This window comes from Euleptes europaea, chromosome 6 (genome assembly GCF_029931775.1).
Source record: "Euleptes europaea isolate rEulEur1 chromosome 6, rEulEur1.hap1, whole genome shotgun sequence".
Taxonomy (NCBI): domain Eukaryota; kingdom Metazoa; phylum Chordata; class Lepidosauria; order Squamata; family Sphaerodactylidae; genus Euleptes; species Euleptes europaea.
Genome location: NC_079317.1, coordinates 43,984,093 through 44,011,917, shown reverse-complemented (window position 1 = coordinate 44,011,917; position 27,825 = coordinate 43,984,093). Strand labels below are relative to the sequence as shown.

The 27,825-nt window shown below is 39.9% G+C and overlaps 1 protein-coding gene across 5 annotated transcripts in view; it reads right to left on the bottom strand.

The window, feature by feature from the left end:
- Positions 1-27,452, bottom strand: part of NOVA1 (NOVA alternative splicing regulator 1) — a 191,042-nt gene extending 163,590 nt beyond the window's left edge. For 2 of the 5 annotated variants that reach the window (XR_008933373.1, XM_056852180.1), the window contains exons 1-2: positions 27,211-27,452; positions 25,221-25,364 (exon numbers count right to left, since the gene is read on the bottom strand). Coding sequence is in view for 4 of the 5 variants with exons in the window: in XM_056852180.1 (XP_056708158.1) it covers positions 25,221-25,364; positions 27,211-27,346 (280 nt within the window). In the remaining variant the exon portion in view is untranslated. Of the gene's footprint in view, positions 1-25,220; positions 25,365-26,493; positions 26,641-27,210 lie in introns of those variants that run through there. The other 3 variants (XM_056852176.1, XM_056852177.1, XM_056852178.1) reach the window with 3 other exon arrangements.
- Between the last annotated feature and the right edge of the window lie 373 nt (positions 27,453-27,825).

The following is a 27,825-nucleotide window of genomic DNA, read 5'->3' as shown; positions in this document are numbered from 1 at the left end:
TCAGTTACTTCAGTTCAGTTACGAACTGGTCACATTTGTAGACACTTGATTATTCATAATGGTGAGAACCAAGCCATATTTATAGGCCTTCTAGGAGCATCCAGTTGCCTGCTCTGTGAAATAGGATGCTGGACTAGATGGTCCACTGATCTGATCCACACAACTGTTTATCTTATTTGAGTATCTATGTAAAATAATTTAATGGAAGATATAGAAGCTATAAAATATACTGCTATACATTTGCAAATTCACAAGTAGTTTTTCACAGCAACTGGACTTTAGAAACTATATTTTAAAAAATTAAGAAAAAGAAACTATGTACACACCACAGTCTTTGCCCATCCCACCAGGTTAATGATAGCTTAAGTTAATATTTCCAATCAGATTAACTTTATTGCTTTATCTTATTCATAAAGTGAAGTATGCATGCAAACCCATGCTAGTACATAACCAGGAATGTGAAATCGACTCCTTAATAGTTTGACGTGCATACAATGACAAACAAAGCACCCAGAAAACACAGAAGAATTACATTATCTTTATACTGCATACTGTGTTTTTTTTTCTTCAAACATAATAGTACAGAAACAATTTTATATAATGCAGGAAAATGATTTTTATTTTGTTAAACACACAAATATACATGAGGCATATTCTACATTAAGCCTACACAAACTATTTGATAGACCCTATTAAAATATAAAATTCTGCTATGATATAACAAAGAGAAGTAGGTCCAGAAATAACAAGATGCATTCAATTTGTAATTTTGGAACTATTGTAAGGATCCCCTATGGGGGAGGGGACGGTTTCATCTCACCCATAGGTAAGAAAAAGAAGAAAACATTGTTCAGTATATGAAACCACAACTGGCTGCAATTATCGGGACTAATACGTAGATTCTCTGTGTGCACCCAACATCCTTTGAGGATGTTGCAGGTCTCTCACCGGGACAACCACAGCTCCTCTTCAAGACATCAAACAAGACTTCTAAGTTTCCAACTGAGTTCAGGCTGTGACTTACAAAGCAATATTTTAACTGTATGTTTTTGGTATTAGAAGCTGCCCAGATATCACTAAGTTTAGCTTACTTTCTTTTTATTTAATATGCACATCACTGTTTGCTTCAACTTTTATGAAGTAACTCATCACACTGGGCAACAGATTTACTTTAAAAATGTAAGTATTTACAAGACAAAAGGTAGTTAGTGCCTTTCCACAATGAAGAATAAGCACACCTAGACAAGGAGGTACCTGAAGCAAAGAAGTGGACAAGAACGAATTAAGCACACATACACCAGTCACTTTTTCCAACTCACCCCTCACAAGTTTTTGTTATATGTTTGAGAACATGTGGTTTAATCCTAATCCTACTGCTATTTAACATGTATACACAGAAGCAAGAAATATATATTTTTTGATCCGTTGTGTTAACTGTTACCTGCACAAAAGCATCTATATACTAATAGTGAAGTCAGCAAATCTGAGGATACTTAATCCAGCGATGGGAGCTGTGAATGGGCACGACAGATCTTTCAACAAAACTGAAAAGGCCCCATGTGAGTAGAAAATTGTGAAATCTAAAATATATATATATACACACACACACACACACACAGTTGCTAGGCAAACATTTGAAGCTTGGTTCCGCAAATAAAAGGCAGAGAAAGGGGGCAGAGGGTAGGCATGTGGGGCTAGGACTGGTTAAGACTGCCATCCCAAGTTGGGAAATTCCTGGAGAGTTTGTGGTGGAGTCTAAGGAGGGCAGGGTTTGGGAAGGGAAGAGGCCTCAGCTGGATATAATGCCATAGAGTCCACCCTCCAAAGCAGCCATTTTCTATAGTGGGACAGGTATTTGTTGTTTGGACTTCGAATGTAATTCTGAGAGTACCCCATGTCCCAGCTGGAGGTTCCTTCCCACCCCAACCTCCCCCTCATAAGGCTTCACCTCCAAATGTCCAGTAATTTCCCAACTTGGAGCTGGCTACCCCAAAGGGAACTGACCTGTTGTTGGGAGATCTACTGTGATAACAAGAGATCTCGAGGTTGGCAACCCCTAGAAGGAGAAAAGGATGCAGGAAAAGGGGAGAGGCTATGGTGGCTTTCAGGAAAGGGAAAGAGGAAATAGCGGGGGAGGGGAAATGAGATGCCTCCTGCAAATCCTTGCGGGTTCCCGCTTGTCTTACACTACTAACCAGTTAAAATGACATTATTCAATCTTTGATTAATTTAGTTTTATCATTTATGGGTTGGAATCGGATTGTCCGCTAACGGAAGGCACTTCTATCAGCACAACAGAACTTTCTTGCCTCTCCCTCTCTCTTGGTAAAATACTGATCTCCCTGAAATGCTGCTCCTGGGTGACGGGACTCACAGGATTGCCATGATAGACAAATTGGGGATCGGCAGCAGAGAGACGGAATTGGCAGGAATTGCAGCTGTTCTGCCATTAGTGGAAAATTTAGTCTTAATACAAACCTATACTACTAGTTATAATCAAGGTTGTTTTTAAATATTTTCACTATATTATTCATATTTCTTCCCAGTTGAATCATTTAAAAATGATGACAATACTTTATTGCCTTTCAGAGTCACTGATGAAGGAACTGACCATTCTAACTGATATTCAGATTGCCAGTGTGACTTTTGTGTTTTAGAATGTCACTGATAAAGTGTTAGTATTAATGAATTACTCATGCCAAGTAAGACTTGTGTTTTAATTAGAACAAACCTGCTAGGGTTCTATTTTCAGCTGTACTATTACACAAGTACAAGATGAGCAAAACTAAGGTTTGGTATTACATATATCGTTGAAGTCTTATATAAAAATCTAACCAGATCTACTATTAAAACAAAGGCCTTTTATGCATGGGTTGTTCCTGTCGCCGTCAAGTTCCAAGTACTTCGGGGCTTTGTTTTCATTATACATGTATTTTCCGACCTTTAGAAGTTGCCTTACTCTCCCCTTGTGTTTTCCCCATGTTTTGTGGATGCTGTTTTACCCCAAGTTTAATGTCCACCTTGATCCCAAATTGAAAGCTGGTCTCATGCATACGTGACAATTCAGGGTTTTCTCCCTATTCTTGAGTCTCTCTCCCACATGTATCTCCCCCTCATCTAACCCCCTCCCCTGAAAGCCATTATCAAGTGCACTAGTGAGAGAATAATGCTGAGGGTGCTGTAAGTTTCACAGCGAGTGTGGGACAGCTTCAGACTGAACAGTTGAGAGAATGCTGGAATAATCACAACCTATGCAGCTGCTTTCTGTCGGTTTCAGTTCTCGGCAGGATGGAATGTCCTCTTATAGGCATGAAAGCCTTTTTTCACAAGTGCGACTACCGATGGAACGATGAATGTCACAAATAACCGTGCGAATGTATTTGTTCTTATTACCCCTGCATGGAGTGCCACAGAAACAAATTGGTGTGTGTGTGGGGGGGGGCGGGGTTGTCCAGACCCTTCTCTGCTTTGGATGTAAAATGGCCACTCTGTTCAGATCAAATGAAAGAATCCTGCTGCGGGGCTGGTGACATATTTCAAAAATATATACCACAGCGTTTCTCAGGGGGAAAGGACTCACACATGGTTCAGAAGCTCCACATTTTCACTGGAGATGCATAATTGATCACAAGGTACTCCTGGAATTTCTTTGGGGCAAAAAGCATAGTGTTTTGAGAATTCAATTGCAAATACTGTGCAATCGGGAGAGCAACAGATCCAGCAGAAACAGACAATGCATAAAAGGCCAAAGTGGAAGACCGAAACTCCTGGAGTATTGTAGATTTTACAAAATCCATTCATGCACCAAAAAACAAGCAAATTGTAAACTGAGAATTCCACCTTAACTTCCACACCATGTAAGCAGACAACCTTTATTCAGTATATAACCAGCAAAGTTACAAAAAGCCCCTAATCCTAATACACTGGTAAACACCATGTATGCAGTAAAATGTATTTAGTTCTATACTGCAGAAGAATCAAGAATGCCACAGGTTCAGTGGAACCTTCATCAGTAGCCATTCTACCTGTCCATTTCTACTGAGAGACTGATGCTCTCCCCTTTTGTTTTCTGACTTGTAAATAACCTTGAATACAGTGGCAAAAAAAATGCTGCATTAATGTTGCAAATAAACCAACAGCCACAATATGTAAGTCTATGGAACATCTGTAATATTTATCTGTGTGTGTGTGTTAAGTGTCGTCAAGTTGCTTCCGACTCATGGCGACCCTATGAATGAAAGTCCTCCAAAATGCCCTATCTTTGACAGCCTTCCTCAGATCTTGCAAATTTATATATTTATATGGTGCGGAAATTAAGGCATGAACCTTAATTTACCATTTATATGTTTTTGTACATGAGTGCATTTGTAAGAGCAAACCTTCCACCCACAGAAATACTCTTCCAGATCCAAACTGAAATTTGGAATAGATGCATTCAAATGTCAAGAGAAATTACATGCAAAATCCCTGAGTTATAAGTAAACATTAGGGGAATCACTAAACTTGAGTTCCAGCTTCCATCTGACCACATGAAAGTACCTATATGCATATGGTCAGTCTTGCATGTACCAGAATAAATCCATAGAATTCAGTCCATTATCTGGATAATATCACTATTATCTGGATAGTATAATATATCAATATTATTATCGCTAATAATATGAAGAAACAAGCCTCTTCCAGGGGAAACAACACACACTGTGTGGATGGATGTAACAGAGTAGCCTATACAAAATAAGTCTATATATAGACATATATATACACATACACACACACACACACACATACATACTACAGCTTATCAGACAAGCAGCCCAACAACAACCCCACATTTATGGTACTGCTCCTTTCCTTAATTAACAAGCCACAAGAAAGATATCAGCATATTATTTTCTTGTCCCCCCAGCTGTCCAGATGGAGAGAATTGAAGCTGGTCTCAGGATTGTACAATGTCCATACTTTACTCCCTCTCACTGTCCAAGAAGTGAACTGAGAAGAGATCTTGCATATTTTAAATCACAGAAAACCCTGTAATTTTGCCCAAAACATGCTACTGAATCCATCCTCCATTCTTCCCAACATTTCTAAAAGACTGCTGTGTAAGGCCTCAATCAGGATGCACTCACCCCTTCACCTTCATTGCTCTTCCTAGCTCCCCCACCCCCGCTGCTCTCCTTAGCCCACCCTCACTCTTGACACTCTAATCACCACCCAATAGCCTGATGAAAGCAAAAGGGAAGGCTGATAGTGATCCCCCATTTACCCCCACCACTACCATCATCATTGGCACAGGGCCCAATGTGGCTGCAAACCCCTGCCACTGGGCTCACCAAGGCTTCCTCTCCGCTGCCCACACTGGCAAGAGAGCCTTGCACGTCTCCTAACCTCTGCTGCTGGGTCTGCTGAGGCTCCCCTTCCCCAACGGCTGCTAGCAAGCCCGGTGTGGCTCCGACTCTTATGCTAGGCCCACCGAAACTTCATTCCTCTTGATACCTGTCAGCAAGCCTGGCACAGCTCCCAGCCTCTAACACCAGGCCTGCCGAGGCTTCTTCTCCCCGTCCATGGCTGCAAGAGAGCCCAGTGTAGCTCCTGGCCTCCTCTGTCAGGCCTGCCGAGGCTTCCTCCCTGCCCTGACAGCTGCCAGTGAGCCCAGTGCTACTCTCAGCTTCTGAAGCCACAACTGCCGATGTTTCCTCTCCCCCCCCCAGCATAGCTGCCAGTGAATTCAGCATGGTTCTTGGCCTCCACCACCAGGCCTGCCCAGGCTTCCTTCCCACCACCTGCCAGCAAGCCTGGCACAACTCCTGACCTCTGCTGCCGGGATGCCACGGCTTCCTCCCCACCAGTCGTCATCCTACTACTGCTTGTCATCACCACCGGAGAAGGAGGTAGGGTGAGTTCTCTGTGCTTGTGCAGAAAACACTATTTTATGGGGGGATTTGTTGCTGTTTTTCTGCCAACCTGGGGGGAGATCCCCCCCAAGTTTGTGGAACTGTTTTCTCAAAGTGTACATATCTGTAGATATACGTATCTATAGATTGGCCTACACTTGGCTATCAGATATATCGATATGAATAGATTGTTGTGCCCCCTAACATAGAGAATAACCTTGGGCAAAAAATGATTGGGGTTGGAAGTAGATCCATAACATATCATGGTGTGCTCTGAGCTGAAGTAGACTCAATCTGCTCTTCAATCATAACTGTAGCTTTTTTACAAAGAAAACCCTAACTCCACACGGTTTTTCGTGTGGTTTTACATAGCTGTTTGGATCATGGCCTGTCTGTACATAATGAAAACAATTCTGGGTTTTTATTTTATTATGCTAGAAATGTGTGCTTCTATGTCATAAAATCATTTTGGTTTTTATAACATAATGGATTAAACACTTTAATAACAGATGGGAAGCACTTGTGGTGGCTGTGGCTTCCTGCGATTACAGAGCATCCAAAGCTGTGTGCATTCTGGTTTCCTTTCAATATAGAACCAAACCACTAACCATAGTGTACAGTTTCTAGTGGGAATAGCTCTAATGGGAATGTGGCTAGAATTGTTTGTTTTGTAAATAACTGAATGTGTGTTTTGACTTTTGATGATGGTCACCTGTTCCTGAACGAATGAGCTATTCTGGGGAAAAAGTTTATCATATGTAGTTTGAAACTATTGGGAAGTTATTGTAACTACCCACTCTGAAGCAAAGCTTTACGTATTGGTATCATCAGTTCTTCTAGTCCCTCAATTAACAGTAACTGCAGTAAACTCTAAACACTGTTCTTGATTCAATCACACATAACCACTAACATTGAAGGAGCAAATCTTCATACACGTGTGTGACTGTCTATATTGAGATGTTTAAGATATGCTTGCCTGCTGAAGTAAAAGTATTTTGGTTTGACCAGCTGTATATGGGGGACTACTTATACAGGATGTTTTAAAAAGATTTAAAAGGATATTTCAAAAGCTGTAAGACTGTGATACTATAGCTCACTTGGCCACTTTTGAGTGCAAGCATCTCATGTTGGCATTCGTGATTAATTAGTTTTAAAAGCCAGTGAAGTAATCTTTGTTCAACTATGTTTAACCTCTGCAGATCTGATGGGAGGGATCATCTGCCAATCACAATGTCCCCTTACCATCATTCCAACCCCAAAACAGAGGGCTCTCACTCGTGGATATTTTTAAAGGCCAAATGACATCTGGAGTTCCAATCATGAAATTCCAGCAGCACATGTAATTTGGCCCCAAGCCTGGGATATCAAATGTTCTATAAACAATTACATAAAGGAAGCTATTCTTATGCAAAATAGGGCACTTCTAGAACTAAATGTTCCTGTAAATTATATAAGTGCCACATCCAACATCTGAGAACCCTTCACCAGAATTTTATAGCCAGTAGCTATCAGACAAGAAGAAACGTTATTTGGCAATTTGCCAGAATTCCTCAACAAAAACAACACATTTCCCCAAATTTAAACAGAGAAACCTATACTAGTAATTCTGATTTTAAAGTTTTCATATTTACTGTTAATATTTTTAAAATAATTTGCAGTGAAGAATTCAACATGGAATATTGGAAAATAACTTTACAATATGCGTGCATATCACTTGAAAGTATTCCATAGTTGTATTTTCATGTTCTATTTTTATCTGCTTACGGATTTGATCACTTAGTCCTTTGAGACTTTTTGTACAAACTGGGCCAATTACTTCATCAGTTCCCAACCCTGCTATTTAAATAAGGGTCATGTTTAACCTGGGCATAATGATGTTACATGTTCAGGCTGTATCAGACACCAACCGAGTATGTTACTTTCCTTCAGAATTTATGAACATGGTTTATTTTGAAGTCTCAAACTTACTGCAATATATAACCATCTGATTTAAAGAGATGATATTTTACAAAACCTTAAACACAACAGTATAAATCATATTGTATAATATCTAGCATTAAATCAGCAGATAATAACCAAGACCAGGAGTTACAAACAGCAACAGAAGCAACGGGGCACTTAACAATGAACACTTCTTACTTCTACAATGAAGACCCCATATCATTCTCATCTAGCAGACATCATGAGTTTGAGGAGCAGAAAAGAATGAAGATTTAAAATTAAACAGCTCAAAGAAATAAGTTCAGCTCCTAGGACATCAGAACGCATCTAAACCATTTCCCACCAGTTCTAACAGAAAGAAGTGCTAAAATAGAGTTGTATTTTCTAGAGTTATTATCAAGTTACAAGCCAAACAAAAGGGGTGAGAGAAGCTGTCTGCAAACCTAGCTAAAGACTCTTTACTGAAATGCAGTTGAAACTTTAAAAATAAAAAAAGGTTTAATTAATTAAAATCAGGGTAGACCAGCTGAAGAACTCATATAGGGGGGTTTCTTGACAATCCAAGTGCTAGTTATTTATGTATACTAAATTAACAGATTATGTGACCATTGTTTAAAAACTTTTTTTTTACAAAATAGATGGATTTAAGAAAAAAGTATACTTAAAAGCCATTTACATCGCAGCCCTTCTCCCTCTCCTATATATACTAAAATCCTTTGGCAAGCTAGTAATTTTGACTCTCAGGAATCTGCCTCTATCTTCACCTCTTCTGGAAAAATAAAAATAGCACCTATCAAAAGAAAACAACATTAAGAAAGAAGTGAAGGTTTACAGATTATGGTGGATTCAGATGTCATGACAAAATAGAGGGGGGGGGGACCCAAGCATGAACAAAATGGGTTTCCTGATTGTGGAAATAGATTCCCGTTCTTCAAGGTGCCTACATTCAGATATCATAGTGAAGACAAATTAGACAAACATATTTACAGCATCAAACAGAGCTTGTGTGTGTCATGGACAATCTGTTTCTCATGACATTGTCATCTGATACAAAAAACAAAGGGGTAGAAATGGTCTCACTCAGTAAGCCACTTCCGCAGTTCCTCTATCTTAAAGTGTACATATAATCTCTTCTTTCCCTTATTTACAAAACATTGTTTACAAATCTGAGAAAATCTTTGTGGCATTCTCAGTTAGGTATATGTTAACAGGCATGGTAGGAAACAGCATTCATAAGTACAAGATCTGAGGTATCTTTTATAAATGCCTACATCATCTGTGAGCTCTCTAAAGAACGCTATCACAAATGCCAATATTGTAATTAAGTATGAGTAGCCCACACATTACTGAGTCTGAATACATCCTTACAGTTCTTCATGGAGGAAACACACCAGAACAGAGGTAGCCTACTTCAGACTTAGTATTAAAATGCAGTCTCCTAGCAGCAGAAATCAAATTAAAGGCACTGCATCAATATGTGAAATGGGAACAATAGAAAATTGGGAAAGACACTGAACACTGCCATGTTTCACCACTGCTCCGCTGATATAAACAGTATATCACACATTAAATAGGAAAGAAGTTTAAAAGCATCAACTTAGCTATTAAACCAACAATACCCATCCTTTCAGAATAATGCTCTGATTCAAATTTGAAGTTCTTTCAGTCCATTTGCTTATGTTCTCTACAATAGATTAGGAGAACATACATTTGATCTGTGTGGAAGAAGCCATAACTCAGCAGCAGCAGAGCACATAGTCATGCATAAAGGCCCAGATTCAATTCCTGTAAACATGCAAATTTAATTAGATTAGGCTGTGCACTGCTGCAAACTGACATTTTACAACACACTCCAACTTACTGGCTTTCCCCTTATTGAGCTTAATCTAAGAGGGATATGGCGGACTTGCAAGGACTTTTGGGAGGATCTCATTTTCCTCTCCCCCACTATTTCTTCATTCCCTTCCCTGAAGCACCTCTTTTCCTCCTTCCTTCTCTCCCTCCTACCCATGAGCCAACCTACGTACATCTGTGTTCCTGTCATCAGCTTTCCCTCTGGGAAAAACACTGCCAGGTTGTCCAGGGTCAAGTCATCTTGTGGGGAAACCACAAGAACTCACAAGAGCACTTCATTTTTCTGTATCCTTCCCCTCACTACTAGTTCTTTTCCTCCTCCTGGCAACCCCCATATCTTCACCTTTCCTGCTTCATTTTCTCCTTTCAACCCACCAACCAACCTTTTAACTCTCTCCCCATCTTCAGCTGTATTTATTATTTACTTCATTCATAACTCAACTTTCTCCACAATAGGGACCCAATGCAGCTTACAGTATTCTCCTCCATTTTATCCTCAAAAACAACCCTGTGAGGTAGACTAGCATGAGAGTGTGCGAATGGCCCAAGGTCACCCAATGAGTTTCCACAGCAGAGTGGGAATTTGAAGCTGGATCTTCTGGACTGTGTTCTGAAACTCTAACTACTACACCACACTAGGTTTCATGGGGTGGCTGCTATTGAGAAGTAGCAAACAGCCAGCCTGGTGTGAATCATCTACCTGCAGTTATAGCAAGTAGCCTGGTGGTTACTGCCAAGTTTGGCCCCATGAGTCCTCCCTCAAAGGCCACAGCATACCTGGAAAAGGCCCTGCCCCTGTACACTGACAGATTCCAAGGATTGAATGCTGGCAATTATCTTGTGGTTGCCTAACAATGGCCACCAAGAACACATTCATTTCTTAAAGCTACAGGCAAGTAATAACAATAAGAGTAGAGACACCAACACAGAGCTGGAAAAAAGTAAGTATATTACAGATTCACAGCATGCATGATGTAGATAACAGGACTTAACAGCATCCTACCTGCTTGCTAGGTATTGAGCCTGGGTAAGAATTATGCCAGAACTAGATATACATCAATGGCTCAACATTTCCCCAGTTCTGATTCACATACCCCCACAAGTCTCTTAAAGTTCACAGGTACCAGATATCACTTATTAAAGGAAGTCCCCGTGTCATTTAACAGTGCCAATGAAATGTTATTCAATAGGTTATGGAAAATATAGCATGGATCACAAATGGGACAGTACTATGAACCATGGAGTTAACAAAAACTCTTTCCCAAATATGTTCACCTATATCATTCAGAGTCCATAGCTATGTCCTTCGCAAGGCCATATAAGTGTCTGGGAAGAAACCGGTATTCCAGAAGGGTCGTATAGACTGTCCAGTGTCATTTTATGTACCCAGGGATGTGCATAAGCAAGCAGCTTCGTCATAGGTATGCCTCCAGGCAGACATCTATACACATCAGTAAATAATGAGATATTCAAGTATACAAGGGCATAATGAGCTGTATGCTAGCCACAGTGCTCTAGTCTCCCATCCTCCCTCTTAAACCATGTGCAACCAAATTCCACCTGAAGTTTGTTTGTCTTCCAAACTAATGTTAAAATATATTATAAATTTATATCTTAATTTCAACCCAAATCCTCAAGGCAGCTAAAAAGTGTAAAGGAAATGTAAAAGCTATTTGCTTTTAACAGTAGAAATCTTTTATTTTTAATCCAGAAATGTTTAAGCAGTAAGTAATCAAGAAACATCAAGTATTAGGATTGGAATAACCCCAGAAACATGGTTATATGTTGACTCTTATTGCCAATACTACTTTTGAAACTACAGTCACGGATTAGTATTCAGGGTAGCCTGATCTCCTTAGATATCAGAAGCTAAGCAAGGTCAGCCCTGGTTAGTACTTGGACGGGAGACCACTAAGGAATACCAGGATCACTAAGGAATACCAGGATCACTATGTAGGGAAAGGCAATGGCAAACCGCCTCGGTTAGTCTTTTGCCTTGAAAACCCTACTGCATTGCCATAAGTCAGCTATGACTTGATGGCACTTTACACGCACACACGATACGTACAACTGATTTTATTTATTTACTGCTGTCAAGTTGCAGCCAACTTATGTAAACTCCACAGAATTTTCAAGGCAAGAGGCATTCAGAGGCAATTTGCCATTGCCCGCTTCTGCATAGTGACTCTGGACTTCCTTGGTGTTCTCTCATTCACATACTAACCAGGGCCAACACTTCCTAACTTCCGAGATCTGACAAGATCAGCCAAGACTGGGCTATCCAGATCAGGGCGATCATTACATACTCATACCTGTAAGCACAATGTTAGTACTTAAAAAAAAGTGCAATACAGATTTATATACGTGCAAGTTTGAAAACATTCTCCATTTAATCTTCAAGCAAGCTTTAGCTCATTGATGCTATTTATAAATTACCAAAAATGAGGAACCTTAAAAAGAAAGGTTTTTCAAATGCAGATGCATTAGAAAAAACTGTACAACAAAAACAGAAGTTCAACTGTTCAAGTTCTTAATACCTATATTTTACTACATTATGTATGCCATTTCAAGTGCATGCCAACATCAATCATTACATATGGCATCTATATCAAGACTATTCGTTTTCATATGCAGCTTTACTAGTTTTTAAACATGTCAAAATAGTCCATATTATCTGAAAACATATGATTGTCAAGCTACAGACAGAAATTGTCACTTTTTTTTTTTTGCGCAATATTCTTTGGCTTCCCACTTCTTGACATAGAACACAAGATAGCATGCAACCTTGGTCGTGGAACCACCAGAAGGCTTCCATGGATGGAAGAGATTTTGATCTGTGGTTCGCGACTTCCACCTCTTCCTTCCTGGTGGTGGTAGGAAGTCACAGCTGTCTTATGACGACCCCGCAAGGCTTTTCAAAGCAAGAGACGTTCAGAGTTGATTTGCTGTTGCCTGCCTCTGCATAGCAACCCTTGACTTCCTTGGTGATCTCCCATCCAAATACTAACCAGGGCTGACCCTGCTTGGCATCGCAATCCAAAATGCCCCCTGAAATATTATTCCTAGGAATGGGGACACCATGAAGGGAGAAATCAGATCCAAGCTTTAAGTCTGATCCAGCAGAACAATGTTTAATTCCATTATGTCAGGCTTACTTTTTAAATGCACAACACTCTATAAAAAAATGGTGCTAAACTGCAGGTACATACAACAGCCTAATATTTATTTATTTACTTCATTTATAGTCCGCCTTCCTCACTGAGACTCAAGACAGATTACACTGTGTAAAACAAATTCAACCAACAGGATGGGACATCCAATAAACAAAGCAATAAGGTCTTGATTGCAAAAATCTGAAAATAAGCATAAATCTGATAACAGAGATGAAACAAAGCTTAAGCATTAATATGACGTTAATGCAGAAATTGCATAGTAGGATCATATTTACAGAAGCAGACAGCTCATACTATACAAAGTAGTATAGTCCATTGTCTTTCCCAAAGCATCTTTCTGAAACATTTCATTACAGTACAGTCTTAATTACATATATAAAAAAGCCCTCCTGAATCATTCAGTTTCCATAGTTTGTGGAAAGCTAGGAGGGTGGGAGCCTTCCTGCCCTCATATTCAAAGCTAATCTGCATGGATTTCACACATTAACAGATCACTTCAGGATACAATGGTTCCATATTAACATACCACACCCTCATTAGCACATTATCTTGATACTTACAGGACAATGATTAGCACATTACCTTTGATACTTTTTGCAGGACAATGATTCAGCTCAACCCAACCCCTTTCTGACTATATATTACTCTTCCTACACACTTGACACTGAGAGACACCGTCCTTCAGTGTTACTCCTCTGAAGATGCCTGCCACAGCTGCTGGCGAAACGTCAGGAAAGAAAATACCAAGGCCACGGTTACACAGCCCGGATAACCTACAAGAACCAATGAACTCTGACCATGAAAGCCTTCGACAATATAATGATTTGCATTTGTCTTCTGAAAAATCTTTGCTCCCATATTTTTGTTTTAAAATATTTCCAAATCAGACTTTGATATTTTTGTGCTGGTTTTTAAATCAAGGTAAGAGCCCCCTCAGCCAGGATAGCCTGCCAATTCAGTTTCTCATGCTTGTTTTAAATGTTCCCTAGGTTACCAAGGGACACTCTGATGTGAAATATATTAACTGAAATTCTTCTTAAGAACATTACTTTTGAACAGTGATATAATTTTACAATTAACATATTTTACAAGTTAGCATATTTAATTAGATTTTTATAAAATTTTTAGAACATTTCTACCCAATAATCCTTCCTAGCACCTAAACCCTCCGCTATACAGAGTGTGGTCACTCACTGATGGAGCAGTGTAAAACGATAATAAATATCTCCTGAAACAATGTTAAATTGTAGACAGCACAAATACCTGCCAACATTTAATTTAACCAGGAGACACCGCAGAAATCCATGCCATTAGTAGCCCCGCTAAGTACTTGATGGGAAATAAAGACAACACTTGCAGGCATTCTCCAACATGTACTACAACCTGAAGTGCTTCGAAACTGAGAGGGCTCTAGAGAGAGAAAAATAACTTCCATGCTGCTTGTTAATTCCTAAAGGCTTTATATGATTTGATAAAAAAGGCAACTAAGAAATTGTTTAGATCAGTGGTCGGCAAACTCATTAGTCAACAGAGCCAAATATCAACAGTACAACGATTGAGATTTCTTTTGAGAGCCAAAACGCCTTTTAACAACCATTCATGCATGGGGGGTTTTGCCTTGGATTTGCTGCTCTCTAGATGCACATTTTCCCCATCTGCATTCTCAAAACTCTGCAGGGGGCTTATTGTTGAGTTTTGAGAATCTGGATGGGGAAAATGTGCATCTGAGCGGCAAATCCAAGGCAAAACCTCCCATTCATAAATGGCCAATAACCCCCCATGCAGAGTTTTGAGAATCTGGATGGGGAAAATGTGCATCTGAGTGGCAAATCCAAGGCAAAACCTCCCATTCATAAATGGCCAATAACCCCCCATGCAGAGTTTTGAGAATCTGGATGGGGAAAATGTGCATGTAGAGAGTACAAATCCCAAAAAGAGAGTACAAACTAATCAAACATGGTTCTTGTAGGTTATCCGGGCTGTGTAACCGTGGTCTTGGAATTTTTTTTCCTGACGTTTCGCCAGCAACTGTGGCAGGCATCTTCAGAGTAGTAACACTGAGAGACACTGTCCTTCAGTGTTACTACTCTGAAGATGCCTGCCACAGTTGCTGGCGAAACGTCAGGAAAGAAAATTCCAAGACCACGGTTACACAGCCCGGATAACCTACAAGAACCAATGAACTCTGACCGTGAAAGCCTTCGACAATATTTTAATCAAACATGGCTTTACCCCCCCCCCGGGGCCTCGCCTGACCCCCACTGACCTCTCGGCAGCCACCCTGGCACATCTCGGCCGCCTCGGCCTCTGGCGCTCGCCTCTGGGCCTCCTCCTCGCTGCAGCCGCCTGGGCTCCTTTCTTCCCTTCCCAGCCAGCCTGCCGTCCGCCCATCCGCCCCTCCTCAGCGCCTCCACCTCCTCCGCCAGCCAAAACCAACGTGAAAAATCCCGCCCGCTGATTGGCTGCTGCTGCCCGCTTTGGTGCTGCCGGGCCTTGAGCGCCGCGTTCAAAACCCATCCGCGCTGTGAGGGGAGGGAAAGGGGGGAGGAGGAGGGGTACGACAGGGAGAGGGAGAGTCCACTCCAAACCTCTGCGCCGCAGCCGGTGCGGCGGGAAGGGTGGGACAACCCCGCCGGGGACTGGAGGGAACCACCAGCTACCACCTACCCTTTCCCAGCAGGATCTCCAGTGGGGGGAAGAGCAGAACCCCCAAAGACAGCTCGGCCAGCGACCACGCAGCCACCCGAGAGCCGGGAGAGAACCAGCTGGTGCACGGCATTCTACCGCGGCCTCTTTAAAGCCCCGACAACCAGCTGAGACGCGGGCGGGCGCACCCGGGGCGGGGCCGGGGAGATTGGAGCAACCGGGCTGGGAGGGTGGAGGAGGCTGATGCAAGCCTCTCTCGCCCTTATGTGGGCTCGGGGGATGGAGCCTAGGAGGGGAAAGGGGGGTGAGATGAGGATGGACGGCTATAATAAGCAGCTGTGGGGCAGAGGCCGGGGAGGAGCGAAGCAGTGCCACCCAGATGGGCAGAGCCCCACTCAAGGGGCCAGACAGCCGCATGCGGCTCGCGAGCCGCGGTTTGCCAACCACTGGTTTAGATAATGAATCAAACACAGTAATTATTATAAATTTGTTGAAAGTCCATACAAAATGCTCCACTACATTTCTCGTCAGATCTCAGAAGCTAAGCAGGGTCAGCCTTGGTTAGTATTTGGATGGGAGACCACCAAGGAATACCAGGGTTGCTGTGCAGAGGAAGGCACTGGCAAACCACCTCTGTTAGTCTATTGCCATGAAAACCCCAAAAGGGGTCGCCATAAGTCGGCTGCGACTTGACGGCACTTTACACACACACACACACACACACACATTTCAGTCAAGACACAAAGTAAAAGACAACCCCCTCAGATTTCATCCAAGGTCACAAATGAGCAAGGGCCACTATGAGCTGCCTGCCCATCTTCATTTTCCTTTATATTTCTGATGGTGAATGATGGAAGAGTCTGTGTGTGGGGGTACAATTCTTGCAGATTTCCCTTTCTAACTATAGCTTCTTGTTCAACATCCAGTTTGGTGTGCCAGTGGGATGCAGTGGTTAAGAACGTCAGACTAATGTCTGGGAGACCCAAGTTCAAATTATCATTCATGCCATGGAAGCTCGCTGGGTGACCCTGGGCCAGTCACACTCAGTCTAACCTACCTCACAGGGTTGCTGCAAGGATAACATGGAGGAGAAGAGAATGATGTAAGCAGCTTTGGGTCCCCGTTGTGCATAAAGGTGGAGTACAAATGAATTAAATAAATAAATACCCTAAGTTGGTCCTGACGCAACACCAACCTTCAGAAGCTGCTAGAGGGACAAGGGCTACAAAAACCCCTTACACCAACTTACTCCGTTAACGGTAGGATAAATTCTAACCCAGTATGATGCAAGGGAAAAAACCCAGATACATGCGTCCATATTTTGCAATCCCTTTGCAATACTTTTTACAGTGTAAACTGCCCCCTTTTAAAAAACACTGCAGATTTGAAAGGCCAATGCCTCATAGATGGCAGAGATGACACATGCACTAAAGCAATTGTGATCAAAAGACCAAAAAGAGTTTTGTGGTGTATAAAATAGAAGAAGGCATTGAACAAGGGAGTAGGAAGATACTCTAGAGGAATGGGAGGAAGAAAAAACAGTGACGTTGTATGTTTGTTATATATGTAAATAATAGTTAAGGTGAAACAAAATACTAGCGGAAGAAACTGAAGAAGCTAGATCTACACGCAGATCTCCATGATTATTACTTTTTACCGGCAGATTGCAAAAATCCACCATCCATGCACTACTTGAATTAGTGATTACATGCATCACAATGAGTCACAGGTCTAATTATCTGTGGTTATGCATGGGCACAAAAACCTGCATTTGAAATATTTTGGACATTATTCAGATTCAACATGTGTACCACATTTCATTTTCCATAGTATATTTTATAGGGAAAAATGTTTACGTAATTCTAAATAAGAAGCATTCAAGCAGTATTATATATTACACCAAAGACTACATGCAGTAGCACCACAGTTTTATCATACCTACATCATCCCTATTCCACAATGACCCTTTTCTTACTGCCTTGGTCAATTGTACATTCTCCATGACACCCATTTTCCAAGAGTTTGTATTCTGCATAGTGACAGATTTATCAAGAAAGTCGGAAGAGATGAGAGTCCAGCTCAGTAACAGTAGCAGCAGTACAGAACCCTCATATCCCACCTGCCTTAAGGATGCATATAGTTTTAGTCCAGTGAAAGACTCACCAGCAGTAGCCAGAGGATAAACAAGTGATGTCATACTTACATCAACTAACACGGGTGTTTTGCCAACTGTACATTTTCTTCAAAATACAGCCGCTACAGTGACAATTCTTGGTCCTCTAGTTATTGTCTTACCTGATAAAATTACTGGATTGGCACTGTTGTGAGACTTAAGAAAAATAAAAGGAGAAACAAAACACTCGTTTGTTTTGCTCCACTCACCCCTCCTGCCCTAGAAGTTCACTATCACACAAACATTTCAATAAGCTTGAGTTCATATATATACACAGTACTTGCAACTACTAATCCAGAAGTATTATTTCTGGCCATGGTGGACCATACTACTGTACCCCTCTTTACATAAAATTTATGTAGCACCATTAAAAACTATGCAGCACCATTAAAAACCCATCACTTGGAGTGAATCATACCTTTGCCATTAAGACAAAGAAACAACAAAAATTGCCCCCGTTGTAGTGCCAGACCTATGTCAGTCTAAAAAGGAGCTGTATAGTAGCCTCCTACCCTCCAGCAGGCTTGTCATTTTCTAGATTTTTCATCTCCTTTATAAACATGTATCTTTAAAATTAGGTTAGACATTTAATTTATTTTTTCCTGGGTATTTTGAAAAGATTTTTGGAAGAGTGCGTTCATATGTAGGTTTACAGCATATGAACCGTATGATCCAAACTGAAGCCGCAGAAAAAGATGAACAACACTAATATAGGTAGCACTTGATCAGAAACTAAACACTTGAATGGATACAGTAGGCTTCAAACTGAAGTCTAACTGACCGAGGTAACGAATCAATGTTTTCGAAGCTACTGGCTGGCAATACAAGATGAGAAATGTGAACAAATCCATGGCTGAAGATAATTATGCAGGAAAAAAGTAATAACCTTACCATAGTTCCACCTTTTTGAGAAATTTTCTAAAATAATCAAAATTATTTTTCAGAGTTGTGACAAGGTAGGCCTGTTGGAATACGCAGGGGAGGAAAGGGGGGAATAATTATGGAGAATATTTGTTCCAAACAAAATAGTAACAAGGAACACATGCTCATAACTGAAAATTATACTTGCGGTAAATTTTAAACATTATTCTTAAATGAAGTCCATGGGGCTATGCTTTGTTTTCCATGCATGATTATATCATACCTTCACGCGAAGAAGCTGTCTAATGTACTGAGTAATGCTAAAGTGTTAAACGAATACCAACTGAGCCAGGCAAGTTTACTCAGTTTTTAGAAGTCAATGTATATTTGCCTTCAATGTATATTGAAACTTAAGAAATCAAAAGAATGAAGTTGATCTATATTATCCTGTGATTCAAAGGGTGCACATTTCTAAGCCTGGAACCATTTACATATTTATATTCCGCAGCACTGAACAGTGCAGCACAATATAAACAATCATTTCTAACAATTATCTCAACGTGTAAGTAAACAAAAAGTGCTTAGATACCCTCCCATAAAGGAAGAATGTTAAACAACTTTTGATATATGACCAGTATATGGAACAAATGTGATTTTTTTTCAAAACAGAGGCAGAAGTCACCATCGGTTTGTTTAAAGTAATGAACAAAGCTAGTTTTAAACAAGCATGCAGTGATTTGTAGTAAAACTGACCAAGATAACCTCATAATTATAACATACCAAAACAGAAATAACACATGTTATACTTTTATCTGGAGCTGAAACAAATATTTCTGGAAACAGACAATATTCTCTCTGTACAAGTAAATATTTGATATGCAGAATTAACGGCTAGTGGAAAATGTTTTCACAGAAGTAGGCCCTACATATTTTATCAGAACTTAGTTCAATATATTAAGAACAAAAACCTAGGAGGGTAATCACATCATACAGGCTATAAAAACATCATACAAAAATGTTAAGTATTTCCTTATGCTTTCACCCAACTTGGTTTCATAACCTGTCTACTTATTTGCATACAATATTGACTGGTTTAAATCTGTTTTTAAAACATTCAGCAAGAGCAGTATGAAAGAATAGCTTATCCATTACTAGTATGTGCTGCATTTTATGCTATGACACTGCAGCCTCGGAGGGTCAGATTAATTAAGATCAACAGCAGCTGCAGTGCAACGTGAGAAGCACATTGCCACAGTTCCCACCAGTCCAGCCCAATTACCTGCAGCATTCCAGCACTGGACAACTGACAACCTTCACTGTCTCTACCAGTCATTCATTCCCCCTGGACTACTGATAAATGTTAAAAACAAACTAACCTCTTCTAGAGAAGGGTTGCTACGCCAGCTGCACCTGCTGCAAACTGCAATGAGTCCCAGAGAAATGTTTGTCAGTTAGTCCACTACAGATGTTGTTTCAAGTTAAAATAGAGCTATGTCCAAAGATGGAAATGAGATGGCAATCAAGGGGGAAAGCCCTCCTTTTAACCCCAACCTTCACATTATCTGCTTTCAATATCTGCTGTCTGACAATACAGAAGCAATTCTTTGAAACAAAAATTTGTTTCTTTCCTAGCACAATGTAATTGTTCAGACCTATTCTGGCTGGAAATTTAATCATCAAAAGAAGACATTATTTTTCAAAATAAAGTCAATTATTTCAGTCACTCTCATAAAGCAGGAGTTTAAAATAATTTTTTTTTAAAGGAGGAGTTAAGTTGTACAAAGACTCCTTTTCCAATATTCTCAGAAATTACACCCATATTACTAAGGTGTCTATAATTTTACTATTAATAAAGAGAAATGCCATTGGTGTAATTAAGTTTCAGGAACAACAACACTCCCTTTCCATATATGCTTCATTTTTAACTTTTTTTTTTGCAATGTCTTCATTTTGTAAATTACTGGTTGGTGCACTGAACTGTTATTTTCATCCCATTACTGGAAAGTTATGTAGCAGTTTTAAATGTTGAAATTGAAAACTGATCATAGATTATTTTTCCCTAACTCATAAGGATTCATTCTTAATATGATTCATTTTTCCCATGTAGATGTACCTTGCAATAGTGAAATTCAAATGTTAACCATGCAACAACTTAAAGGACAACTGTTATTCATAAAGCATTATGTAAATTATGGTCAGGTAATGTATAAATCCCAGCTGCGAAGTACATATTCCTTTCATTTTGCTGTCACTGTCAAATAAATTTGAACAGTAACGTCTTCAGAAAGACACAGGGCAACTATTTATATTGATAAACAATTGCACAGGTAGCATTCAATTTGTAGGCATTTTCTGGCTATACTCTTTGACACCTTAATCTCAAACACACTTCAAATGAAGTAATGTCTCTGTGTTTGTTATACAGAATCACACCTAATTAAGTTTCCCTTAAAGGGATTTGGCAGAAGGGTCACATACTCAGGGGAAGAATAATCACCACATTTGGCACCAAGAAGAAATTTTCTTCAGGTTGGATGGCAGTTATCCTGTAATAATAGAATGTGACTTGGCTCACTTGCAGCAACTTCCTCATCCAGCATAGTACACTGCTTATGGAAAGCCTCTCTAAATTGACTGGTTATACTGCCCTGCAGCAGGTAGTTGAACTGTGACTATTTTACCCCTTCAACTTCTTATATTCTAAGATCACAATCTTATGTACTTATCTGGGTGTGTTTCTCAATTTACTTCTGAGTATTTCTGCAAAGAATCAGGCAGCTAGCATTCCTTTAATTGAAGCCTAATGTGTAACAAGTATAGATTTAAGAGTATTATTATTTTATAACATTCAATTCAAGATAAGCAATTCAATTTTGAACACGGTTTCCTCTTTTTCAAGTTTCCTTCAACAGCTGTAAAATCAACTCAAGGAACAAAATGCATAAACATTAAAAGTTCTAAAAGCCAAAGAATGTGTTTAATGAAGATTACTGCCATCTCCCAAATAAAAAGACTATACACAATACCCACAGAGCAAAATCAAAACTACCTAACCATCTTACCGAAATCAGATTTTTATAACTTCCATTTGAACTTTAAAATAGATCCAAATTTTAAAAATGAAAACAAAAAGTAACAAGAACTATGACAGCTGTGCAATTGAGAAGAATGCCTTCTAACAGCTGGTATTCAATATTTGAACATTTATAAGTAGAAAGCTATGAACCAAACTTTGTTTGCAGATCTAACCGGAGCACCACAATTTCCGAAAATCTGTTTGGCAAAACTATTTTAATTAAAAAAAAAAAAATCTCGTCAGTGCAAATGTTTGCAATACTATATAGATCAACACAACCTGTGATAAATCTCCCACATCAGAACACCTACACGCAAAACTAAAACATAGTAGGATCAGAGATGTCCTCTCCCTTTCACATTAATGACATCTTCATTGCAACACAACTTCTAGCAATGGTTAAGGCTGCCAACTGGAACTCATTCACACTTAAGCATTTATACAGATGTTCATTAAACTAAACAATAAAAATAAAATCCTAATAATAGAAGAATGGATATATTAGGAAGATTATAATGAATAAATTAAGAAAGACACGGCAAATTACGTAATTGTAAAAAAATGGCAAACTTGTATTACAGTCTCATAATTCACATAAGGTTTTGATTTTCCCTGCATTGTAGAACCCTCTTAAAGGTTCTGCTTTCAACCGTTCTGAGCAGATGAAAAAACAAAAACAAAAAAGTAACCACTTGCACTAAAAAAGTGTGTATCTATACAATTTCCCATATAAAAATGTTATTCAACATGACTAATTAAACTCCTGCATAACTATTTGTCAGGAACTAAAATCAAACAAGCTCCAACAGCACTTCAGAAAGTAAAAGTGTTGAGCTCTACTTCCTCTCCCACCAGTTTTGTGACCTTTAGAAATACCACTCCCCCAAAAATGCAATGGTATTAACTAGAAGATGTGCTGCATATGATGTCCATTAATTCCTTTTTGTTGAAATGAAACAATGTCCAGAAATACAGATAGATGGCTGTTTTCAAAACAACATTCAGTAGAATTCACAAGCACAGAGTGTGTGCAGGTGGGAGGTATTAATGTACTTTACAGGAAACAAAAAGAAGTAATCATGCCATCACCTGCAGTTACCCTGTTCCACCAAGGAGTGTTACTGCAAATTCAGCATCGAAGTTCCACAACTACATAAACATTCTTATTTACAAACATTTAGAGAATAGTATCAGTTGCATAAACAGATAATGATTACGCTTAAAAAAATGTGTCTGAACGGGTATTGTTCCTTCTTAACATTTAGTCAATTTTCCTTGAACTGTAGGCTCAATGTGTTTTGACAGCACGAACACCATTAATCTGAAGATGTGTGCTAAATTGGTCAGTAATAACTAAGGAAAAAATAATACTGTTTTCTCTACAGATGTAAAAAAGTTATATTATTTATGTTACTAATAATTAATGTTAATTCTTTCTATACCAGAGTTACATTTTTCTATAGCTTGGAGAATTCTGTACTAACATGATACTTTCCCCTTTACTTTGCATAAACTGTCAATAAAATGTTTAACTAGCTAGTACTAATGATAAAACAAATATACAAATGTGCTGAGTTTAAAGCCCCAGAGTTAATTCTTACAATTAGCTGGAAATTTTACATTTAGAAAATATCAATGTCTATACTAATTTTAAACTAATCTAAAATTAGCATAGTTCAGATTAAGGCTTTGGGGGGAACATGGACTGGAAGAAACTCAAGAGCCAACAGCTAGAAGAATGTAAGAGCTCCAAAAATTCCTCAGGCTCATGGACAGACACAAACAGAAACACTAACTAGCACCAACAAACACTGACTACCTAACATCTGTTCATGTCTTAACAGGTAGCAGTCTAGGTTAACGTAAATCCAAATAATTTGCTTGCTAAGAAGTGATCAATAGTGTAGCTTGATGTATAAAATAGGTCTCAGTATCTAAACTGGGGATTAGTTTACACCTGTTACAGCCAAACTGTACAAGTTCCCTTTCACACTGGCATTTCCTTCAGAGGAACCTATTTACGTCACTGAAACACTTAACTCAATGTTGCATCTTGTCTAATTTTTCAATTCAGAGAAAACATGAAAAAAGGATTTGCAAGGCTGTAAAGTAAATGAACACCTTAGTACTGATTTCTATCAGAACTAGAAAAGATAAAAGCTTATAGCCTTGATCATCATATAGCTAAATTTCAACATAATTTAAATTTGGCATTATCCATCATACTCAACCATTTCCGTACCCCCATCATCATCATCCCACATTCAAACAGGACTCACTGTTCCACTATTGTCTGTAAATTCAGCAAATTCAGTTTGCTATTGGAGTTGTAATTCCGTCATCATTTTTTGCAATCAAGGTTTTCCAAACTCTCACAAACTATGGATTATGTCAGCTACCCTATATATACTGGCCTTCATGTTATTTACACCTTTAAAAATGTACAAGCTATCTCATAAATGTTTTAAGCACTATTTCAAGAAAAAGGCACTGTTCGTAAAACTAACACATTTTACCTATAATATCACCTCTATTACTCGTAATGTGGACACTGTCTACCTCTGTAGAAGAAACATTACAAGGTGATGGCAAACTCTGAATCGAAGAACTGACCCACTTCTGAATCTAAGACAGTGGTGAAATGTAACTTTCTAGATATTGCTGTTCTAATCATAATCATGCTAGACGCTTCCCCCCATCGAAAAAAATTCAGTCATCTGTCTAAATACAATCAACAAACGTAAAGCAGACTTGTTTTTACTACTGGGGGGATAAGTGAACAGAGGCCATCTCAATGCAGAGCTACAACTGCCACTCAGAATTACAAAATCAAAGCATTATCACATTTTTATCAATAATGTTTCATTTCTGCTTTCAGCATAAAGGACAACACATTTTAATTTAGAGTAGACAATCCGTACCTGTACAATTACTCAAAAATCAGAATGCTACTTCTGAACATTAAAGATCATCATAAAGACCATACCTGAATTACATACTCTTCTATATGTATATAATTTAAAATATTTTTTGCTTATATATGAATACAGAATTCATTCTTATTTCCGAGCTGAACTACATGTTCAGGAAAATATCTGATGAGAGGCACTTGGTCTCTTCATTCCACAGTAAGGCAAGTGAACAAAGCAATGAAGCAGAAAGAAGGAACATAATGGATTTAAGGTAAATGGCCTATTCTATAAAGAACACACTGTGTTTTCACTTAATTAGCTCAATTGTCACAACAATGATTTTTAAAACTTCAAAAATTCTTAATGCCAGCTGTCAAGATTGGCTTCTTAAAACACTGCTTGCAATAAGAACAAAATGCTCAGAAAATACAGGCATAATAGCATTATTCTCCTGATTTCCCCCCATAGTCATTATAAGATCGCTTACTATCGTTCTTTCTTTTTTGGAAAAATATCAAGACGAGTATATTCTCCCTCCCCCATTACGCTTGAATGTTTATTTTACTATTTAATAATGCCACTGAATGAAACGGCAAGCCAATACTGTTCATTTATAAAGGTATGCTGTTTAATTATACAGATATGGATATATTACCCTAGGGATTTAACAAATCTTCTAAAACTTGCACCTACCTGGGTAAAAATCTTTGGATTTAGAGAGCTTGATGGTTGCCCCAGTCTCTTTCTGCAACTGAACAATTGTCTGTCCTCCCTTCCCAATTATAGATCCAGCCGCATAACTAGGTATGAGGACCTTTAGAAAATATTGGCCATCCTCTGAAAAAATTGAGATATAGAGAATTACTACCTGAAATGTGATTCTTCTTCATGCCTTCAAAAATACGCTTTTAACTGTGTAACCGGTAGTATACAAACATATGTAACTAGTTGCACCAGCACCTTCATATCTGCTCTGAAATGATAAATCTAATAAACTGTCTTTAATTTTGTGGTGCTGTGGGAAGAGATGACCCAGTTCAAGTTTAAATCTGTATGTGAAATCAGTTTAATTCCAGCACTAGTTATGATACAATACAATGAACTGATACCTTCAAAAAATAATATAGCTTTCACAAAAATTTGGCCAACAATTTCAACTTCTCCCTAAATTGAACAAACATATTTAGAAAAAAGAAAGAACTGTTAGCTGCAAAAGGCTATTTTTCACCATCAGAAAATAGCCGCTGGTTTGTATTCCTCATAAGAATACTCATTTTCCCAACAAATAACCCAAAAAGGTGAGATCTTGTTCAGTGGGCTTTCTTTAGTTCAACCCCCCCGAAAAAAACCCTCAATGCAAGGTAGATACAATCATATGCTTAAGTAATCCTGATGTATTTCTTTAACACTTCTTAAATACCAATGATCCCTTAAGCTCATTAATTAAAGGACATTAAGAAGAATTTTTTTCTCAGATGAAAGGAAGCTGAAGTCATGTATACACTTAAAAGGTGAGAGCTAGTGTTAAGTTGCCCAACGCTAGAGGGGAGAAAAATATAGAGCCAGAACTGGGCAGGTAAATGCTATGAATGAATGAATCAAATATTTCTTAACAATCAAACAGTTGTACTCCCTTCACCAGTACAGGTCGACTACCATCAATGCTGTGGACCTTTTAAGGAACTAGCTCTGAAAGGTCTTTATGTAAAGACAAGATAAAAAACCCAGAAACATTTTAAGCCCTCTTTATTAAAAACAACCCCAACTTTGGACATCACATTTCAGCTTAAAACAGCATCTTTAGCGAAGTTTGCATTAATAAAGGAACAGGTTCAGAGCCATCTCACTTTCTCTGAGAGTCGACGTCCCAGCTAGCACAGGTGTGCCCCCCAACACATTATACAAACAGTTAAATACATCAGCTATCTAGTTCTGCTGTTTGTTAATGCTGGATGAATAAATTCACCTCTGCCTCGGTGCATTGTTATGAAGACTCCAGTGCAAATGAATAGAGGAGATGCTGGTCCCGTTATAACTCATCTCATCCAGGAAGAGCAGGATGTTAACTAACAAGTCACCGCACTAAGACAGGCAACTCCCGCCCTCCCTCCGCAAACCTCTCTCTGACACACACACACGCGCGCACACATCCCATCACCGTGACCCAACCCCAGGAAGAACAAATCTGTGCAACATTTTCCACTGAAAGGGAAAGCGGTGCCAGGAAACGGGCAAGACTGGGGGAAGTCTACCTGGCAACTCGCAAAAAGAAGATAAACCTAAGCAAAGGGGGCTTGGTAAAAAGTGCCTGTTCTCCCCCCCCCCCCGGGCCGCCATTTATCCCTTTCGTTTCTCCCGATTGTGAAACGTGAGCAGAGGGGTGGCGGCGGCGAAAGAGCAGCTCTGGGCTTTGGTCAAGGACCGAGCAGCCCCCGCAGCCCAGGCGAATCTCCGAAATTTAAAATAAAACCGGGCTGATAGATGCTCGAAAAGCGACGCCATTTTGATGAATGATAACATTGGAGAAATAAAAGACTCTTTTGGGGGGGGGGGGAGAAAGGCAATGCGGGTGAGGTGCGGCGAGGTGAGGCGAGGAAGAGAAGCGGGCAGGTAGGAAAAGGGGGAAGGTGGGTGGGGGATTTGGGAGGAGGAGGAGGAGGAAGAGGAGGGGGGAAATACCCACCGCCCGTGTTGGTCCTCTTGGTGCTGCCGGCTTCAGGAGGAGCTTCAAGTGGTCTTTTCCGGGAGTCCGGCGGGTCCAAGTCTATGGGCACCCCGGTGTGGGTCCCGTTCTGCTGGATGGGAGCTGCCGCCATCATGTTTGCTGCCGCCGCCGCCGCTGGAAGGATAACTGGCTTCTCCCTTCAGGGGTGGGGGGAGCAGGGAGGGGGAGGAGGAGGAAAGGGGGCTCGTCCCGCTTTTTTTTCCCCCCCTCTCTCTCTCTCTCTCCCCCCCCCCCTTCTGGATTTCAAGCTAATCTGGGAAATGGAAACCCCGAAGGATGCTGCTTTTTTTGTGTGGGGGACCGCGAGAGAGTTATTTATCTGGCGAAAGTGGTGGAGGGGGGGGGGGAGAAAGAAAAAGCAGGCAGGACGAAGGCAGCAGCTGCAGTGCAGTGCCAGCAGAAGCGGAGGTAAAAAAAATAAATAAAATAAAAAGGGGGGAAGGGGAAAGTGGAGTGGGATGGGTGGTGTGGGGGGGGGAGAAAATGAGAGAGAGAGTGGTGGGGAGGAAAAAAGGGGGGAAGAAAGTGAGACGGAGGAGAGAATGAGGGGGGAAGGAGAGGAGGGGGGAGGAA